Below are 5,774 nucleotides of genomic sequence, written 5' to 3'. Positions count from 1 at the left end.
TTTTGCAGTGAGGATCATTTTTACAGAAAAAATGTTTAAAAAATTTTTTTTTAAAAATCTTGGGGCTGTTGAATCCATTAGTAGCGAATGGGGCACAACACGTGTTCGGTTTGGCTAGCGCGGTTGGTTTTTTCGTTTTTGTTTTTATTTGCCATGAATTGGCCGCTTCCAGTCCTCCGCAGACCCCTCTCCTCTTCTGGACTTGACTTTTCTGGCCCGAGAACTGGTGGTCCAACCCCGGCGGTGCCCGCCCCCTCCTCGCTGTGGCCCCGCCTCCTTCTCCCGGGCCCGCCCCTCTCCCCTCCCTCCGCCCTCCCCTTTTCCATCTGTCGCAAAAGAGTAGGTGGCGCTTGACGGCCCACGTCGTTTGACGGCCGGAGGCAACCGAGGAGGAGGGAGCAGCTGTGGCGGCTGCCGCGGTGCCTGTGACGGGGGCTGGGGTGGGCGCCGCGGTCCGAGCCCGGGAGTGAGGCGCGGGCGGCCAGGCCGGTGGGCTGGGCGGCGGGCCCGGCGGCCGCCCCCGCGCCGCGCCCGCGCCTGGCGGCCCGATGTGGCTGCAGCAGCGGCTTAAGGGGCTGCCGGGACTGCTGTCGAGCAGCTGGGCCCGCCGCCTACTCTGCCTGCTCGGCCTCCTGGTGCTGCTTCTGTGGTTCGCGGGCTCCGGGACGCGGCGGGCGGCGGGCGGTCTGCAGCTGTTGCCCTGGCCCCGCGGCGAGTCGGGCGCCGCCGAGCCCTCTGCCTGTCTGGAGGCAGCCACCCGCGCGTGGCGCGGCCTGCGGGAGCGGGGCGAGGCTGTACCGCTGGGCCCCGGAGTGCCGGCCCTGGTGGCCAACGGCTTCCTGGCCCTGGACGTGGTCGCCAACCGGCTGTGGGTGACCCCTGGGGAGCGGGAGCCCGCCGTGGCGCCGGACTTCGTGCCCTTCGTGCAGCTGCGCCCGCTGAGCGCGCTCTCTGAAGCTGGAGAGTCAGTGTTGCTGCTGCGGGAAGGGCTGCTGCGGCGGGTGCGCTGCCTTCAGCTCGGGACTCCGGGTCCCGGCCCTGCGGCCGCCGGCCCGGACCCCGCCTCGGCCTCCGGCCTCGTCACGGGATCCGGCCGAGACTGCGTGCTGCTGCAAGAGGACTTTTTGGCGCACCGGGGCCGACCCCACGTCTATCTGCAGCGCATCCAGCTCAACAACCCCACGGAACGCGTGGCCGCGCTGCAGACTGTCGGGCCCACTGCCGGCCCGGTCCCCAAGGCCTTCACCAGCACCCTGGAGAAGGTCGGAGACCATCAGTTCCTCCTCTACTCGGGCCGGTCCCCGCCTTTTCCCACGGGGCTGGTGCACCTGCTGGTGGTGGCCGCCAAGAAGTTAGTGAACCGTCTCCAAGTGGCTCCCAAGACGCAACTGGACGAGACTGTGCTGTGGGTGGTGCACGTCTCCGGCCCTCTCAACCCCCAGGTGCTCAAAAGCAAAGCAGGCAAGGAGCTCAAGGTGCTCCAGGACTTGGCACGGAAGGAAATGCTGGAGCTCTTGGAGATGCCGGCGGCGGAGCTGCTTCAGGACCACCAGCGCCTCTGGGCCCAGCTCTTCAGCCCAGGTGAGGCCTGGCGAGTGCTTGGTCCACCGTCCACACCTTGCACCAGGGTGAGCACGGTCCACCCTGGAGATGCCCCTGCAGAGTCTGCAGAGGTGACACTGAAGGGCGGGTCCCGGGGTGGTTCAAACTTGGGCTTGGCGTTTGATTTGGGGCTGACTCTTGCTCCACCACTTAGTAGCTGTGTGACCTTGAACCCTACTCTCTCTGGGCTTGTGTTCAATAATAGTAGCACGTACCTCAGAGGACTTTTATGAGATTGTCGTGAAAGAGGAGTGCAAAGGGCAGGTCTTATTGTTATTCGTTCTTGTGGCTGAAGCCTTATTTGAGCAGCGAGGTTTGGGAGGTCAATTGGTAAAGGATAAACCAGAGGCCTGGCCGATCCCGGGATTCTTTTTTTTTTAAATGTATTTATTTATTTTGGGCTGCATTGGGTCTTCGCTGCTGCGCGGATGCTTTCTCTAGTTGTGGTGAGCGGGAGGCTACTCTTCATTGCGGTACACGGGTTTCTCTTGTTGCGAGCACGGGCTCTAGGCACGTGGGCCTCAGTAGTTGTGACACATGCGCTCAGTAGTTGTGGCACGCGGGCTCTAGAGCACAGGCTCAGTGGTTGTGGCGCACGGGCTTAGTTACTCCACGGCATGTGGGATCTTCCCAGACCAGGGCTCGAACCCGTGTCCCTTGCATGGGCAGGCAGATTCTTAACCACTGAGCCACGAGGGAAGCCCGATCCTGGGGTTCTTAACTCAGTTCCCCACAGTTCTGGCTGGTGACAGGCATGGGCTTCTTGACATGACTCCCGCTAGCCTGAGCTGTGGCCTCGCTGTTGTGGCTGCAGCTTTTTCATGGGGGGCAGGGGCAGTGAAATCTCTTCAGCAGGTGGGATGCTCCTGTCAAATGAAAACTCCTTCGCCCCCTTGACTGCTTAAAAAAAGGAAATCCTAGTATAGAGGAGAGAGAGATTAAGAGATTTTGGTTTCCAGAGTTCTAGTTGTCTAAATCCTTAAACGTAGTTGCTCAAAGAGTCTTTAGTCAAGTATTTATCGAATGCTTCTGCCAGAAAGTGTTCTTCACGTGGGGCATACAGAAGCAAACAGAACAAAGTTCCGGTTCTCATGGTTCTTAAATTCTGGGCAGGCGGAAGACAGATATTAGAAAGCAAAAATTTGGATAAAAAAAGCGAGATAGTGTTTTAGGCTCAAGCGTTATAAGAAGAAAAGATAAAAGTATGTGCTTGGGGGTGAGTGACTGCAGTGGGTGGGGCTAAGAGTGTGTAGCTCCGCTGTCGGGGAGGCCTCTCTGAGCAGGAATCGCAGGAGCTGAGGCCTACACAGCTAGAAGAAGCGCTGTGTGGTGGTCTGGAGGGAGCCAGCAGGGCAGAGGCCCTGAGGCAGGGGCGGGCTTGGTTGAGTGGCCAGTGTGGCTGGCAGGTAGTGAGCAAGGGGAGGGTGGCAGTGGCCATAGGGTAAAGGGCCTTGGGGCCTTGGTGAGGACAGTGAATTTTATTCTAAGTGAGATGGGAGGCAGGGCGGAGGCACTATCCGGTGCACATTTTTAGAGGTCCCGGTGCTGCTGTGTCAGAGTGTAGACAGTGTGGGGGACAGGGGCAAGTAGAGCGTGGAGACGAGGTAGGAGGTTTTGGCAGGAGCCCAGCTGAGAGGACGGTGGCTGGGACCAGAGCTGCGACCGTGGAAGCAGGGGTGGATGAGTCAGAAACTTTTGCAGCTGGAGCCCCCGGGCGTTCTGTGGACTGGCTGTGGGGAGTGAGAACAAATCCAAACTGGATTTGTGGGGAGGGCTCCGGCGGATGTCTGGAGGTGATTTAGGGAAGGATTAGCATGGGGCTGGAAGGATTCAAACTTTGTCCGTTTCCAAATGCCTGTCAGACATCCAGCTTGAGACACCACGTGGGTGGTGAGCTGTCTGCGTCTAGAGCTCATACAAATCTGTGCGATCCTGTGCTCAGATGTTGTTTAAAGCTGCAGGCCCGGTGAGAGAGAAACAGCCCACGACTGGCCAGGGCGTTGATGACAGTTCTTGAAGTCGGGGACCTGGCCTTTTTACTTGGCGCCCTAGGCTTGGCTAAATCTGTGTTCTTCTGGGCTCTGGCAGGAGCCCCACTGGCAGGATTTTCAGCTTCAGGCCCAGAGGGCTCAAGGGGGTCACGTGCGGAAGCCAGGCAGGATGCTGTTCTCCCGTACTCGTGGGAGACTGGAGCTGCTGTTTTCATCCCTGAGGACAAAAGCTTCGTGTCTCTGCTGCTCTTGATCTTTGCGTCATAACCTCAGCCTCTTGGCCATGCCGCTCCTCCTTAATGTACAACCTCTGTGGTGTTACAGGTGTGGAAATGAAGAAGATCACCGACGCCCACACTCCATCCGGCCTGACTGTGAACCTGACGCTGTACTACATGCTTTCCTGCTCCCCCGCGCCACTGCTCAGCCCCGACCTGAGCCACAGGGATCGGGACCAGATGGAGTCGACACTCAACTATGAAGATCACTGCTTCAGCGGCCACGCCACCATGCACGCCGGGAACCTCTGGCCAGGCCGCCTGTCCTCCATCCAGCAGATCCTGCAGCTCTGGGACCTGTGGAGGCTGACCCTGCAGAAGCGCGGCTGCAAGGGGCTGGTGCGGGCGGGCGCCCCAGGCATCCTGCAGGGCATGGTGCTCAGCTTCGGTGGCCTGCAGTTCACCGAGAACCACCTCCAGTTCCAGGCCGACCCCGACGTGCTGCACAACAGCTACGCCCTGCACGGCATCCGCTACAAGAATGACCACATCAACCTGGCCGTGCTCGCGGACCCCGAGGGCAAGCCGTACCTGCACGTGTCTGTGGAGTCCCGTGGCCAGCTCGTCAAGATCTACGCCTGCGAAGCGGGCTGCCTGGATGAGCCTGTGGAGCTGACCTCGGCGCCCCAGGGCCACACCTTCTCGGTCATGGTGACACAGCCCATCACACCGCTGCTCTACATCTCCACCGACCTCACGCACCTGCAGGACCTGCGGCACACGCTGCATCTCAAGGCCATCCTGGCCCACGACGAGCACATGGCCCGGCAGGACCCCGGGCTGCCCTTCCTCTTCTGGTTCAGCGTGGCCTCCCTCATCACCCTCTTCCACCTCTTCCTGTTCAAGCTCATCTACAACGAGTACTGTGGGCCTGGCGCCAAACCCCTCTTCAGGAGTAAGGTATAAAGCCACTGCGCCTCCAGAGCCCAGGGCCCTGACCTCGCGTTCTGTCCCGAGTCTAGTGTAGTGGGGTGGAAGGTACGTTAAGCTCCAGCTCTGTGCTCCCACTCTCCAAAGAGCCCGGACTCAGGAGAGGGGCTCTGGCTTCTGGTGTGGAGAAGGAAGCAGCACTCGGCCTGAAGGAGTGGGAGAGGGGCCAGAGGCGGGTCTGAGCTCCTCAAGTGTGAGCAACCCGGAAAGCCAGATCAAAGGGAAGTGTGCAGGCCGCCTTCCCCGGGTGGCCGTCACAGGACAGGGGCTGCGTTTGCATCGCGTGGATCTGGCAGCCTCTGTTAAGCAGGCGGGCGAGCCGCTCCTCCCTGCTAGGTGGTGGGTTTATCTGCTCTTAATCTGGCGTATCCCCATTCACCCGTGGTTCCCAGCTGATCAGGGGGACAGGCCAAGCTGCCTTCGCAGGTCCTGCCCAGTGACGTCTGCTTACCCCTCCAGCCGGGCCTGGCCAGAGCAGAGCCCGTGAACTCGCCGCACCCGCCTAAGGAGGCGCCTGGGCCCCCGAGTCTGTGGCAGCTCTAGCCTGTCCCTGGGCCACGCGCTGTCAGCAAGGCGGGCTCGGAGCCTGGGTGGGGTGCCAGCAGGGTGTCTCCATCGCCTGCTTCCCTTGAGATTTCTGTAGCTGTCCACCGGGGTTGGTGTGAGCAGTAACGACCTGTCTTGTTGATTGAACAGGAAGATCCCAGTGTCTGAGTGGCATCAGTCCTGCTTTCAGTCGCCACTTGCACAAGACACCCAGCACTGAAAGTCCTGCTGCTGCGAACAAGGGATCCTTTGAAAGCACCCAGCCTTTTGTGCCTTGTTGGGGGACACCAGTGACTCGGAAGTGCGTGTGGATGTTCAGGAGTTTGCATCGGGGAGCGGGAGGGGAGGGGCTGGTAGACCTTTTGTAAGCTTTCGACTCAATAAAGTGAACCTATACGGAAAATACTTGAAATTGAACTCACTCTTT

The 5,774-nt window shown here is 60.1% G+C and overlaps 1 protein-coding gene across 1 annotated transcript; it reads left to right on the top strand.

The window, feature by feature from the left end:
- The first annotated feature begins 366 nt into the window (after positions 1-366).
- KIAA2013 (KIAA2013 ortholog) lies at positions 367-5,746 on the top strand. The gene is made up of 3 exons (XM_007463174.1): positions 367-1,581; positions 3,918-4,771; positions 5,498-5,746. Exons 1-3 carry the CDS (start codon positions 549-551, stop codon positions 5,513-5,515), a joined length of 1,905 nt encoding a protein of 634 aa, XP_007463236.1. The 5' UTR covers positions 367-548; the 3' UTR covers positions 5,516-5,746.
- Positions 5,747-5,774: the final 28 nt, after the last annotated feature.

Source organism: Lipotes vexillifer, unplaced genomic scaffold (assembly GCF_000442215.2).
Source record: "Lipotes vexillifer unplaced genomic scaffold, Lipotes_vexillifer_v1.1 scaffold109, whole genome shotgun sequence".
Taxonomy (NCBI): Eukaryota; Metazoa; Chordata; class Mammalia; order Artiodactyla; family Lipotidae; genus Lipotes; species Lipotes vexillifer.
Note: the sequence above shows the minus strand (reverse complement) of the source record. Positions and strands in the feature narration are given on the sequence as shown.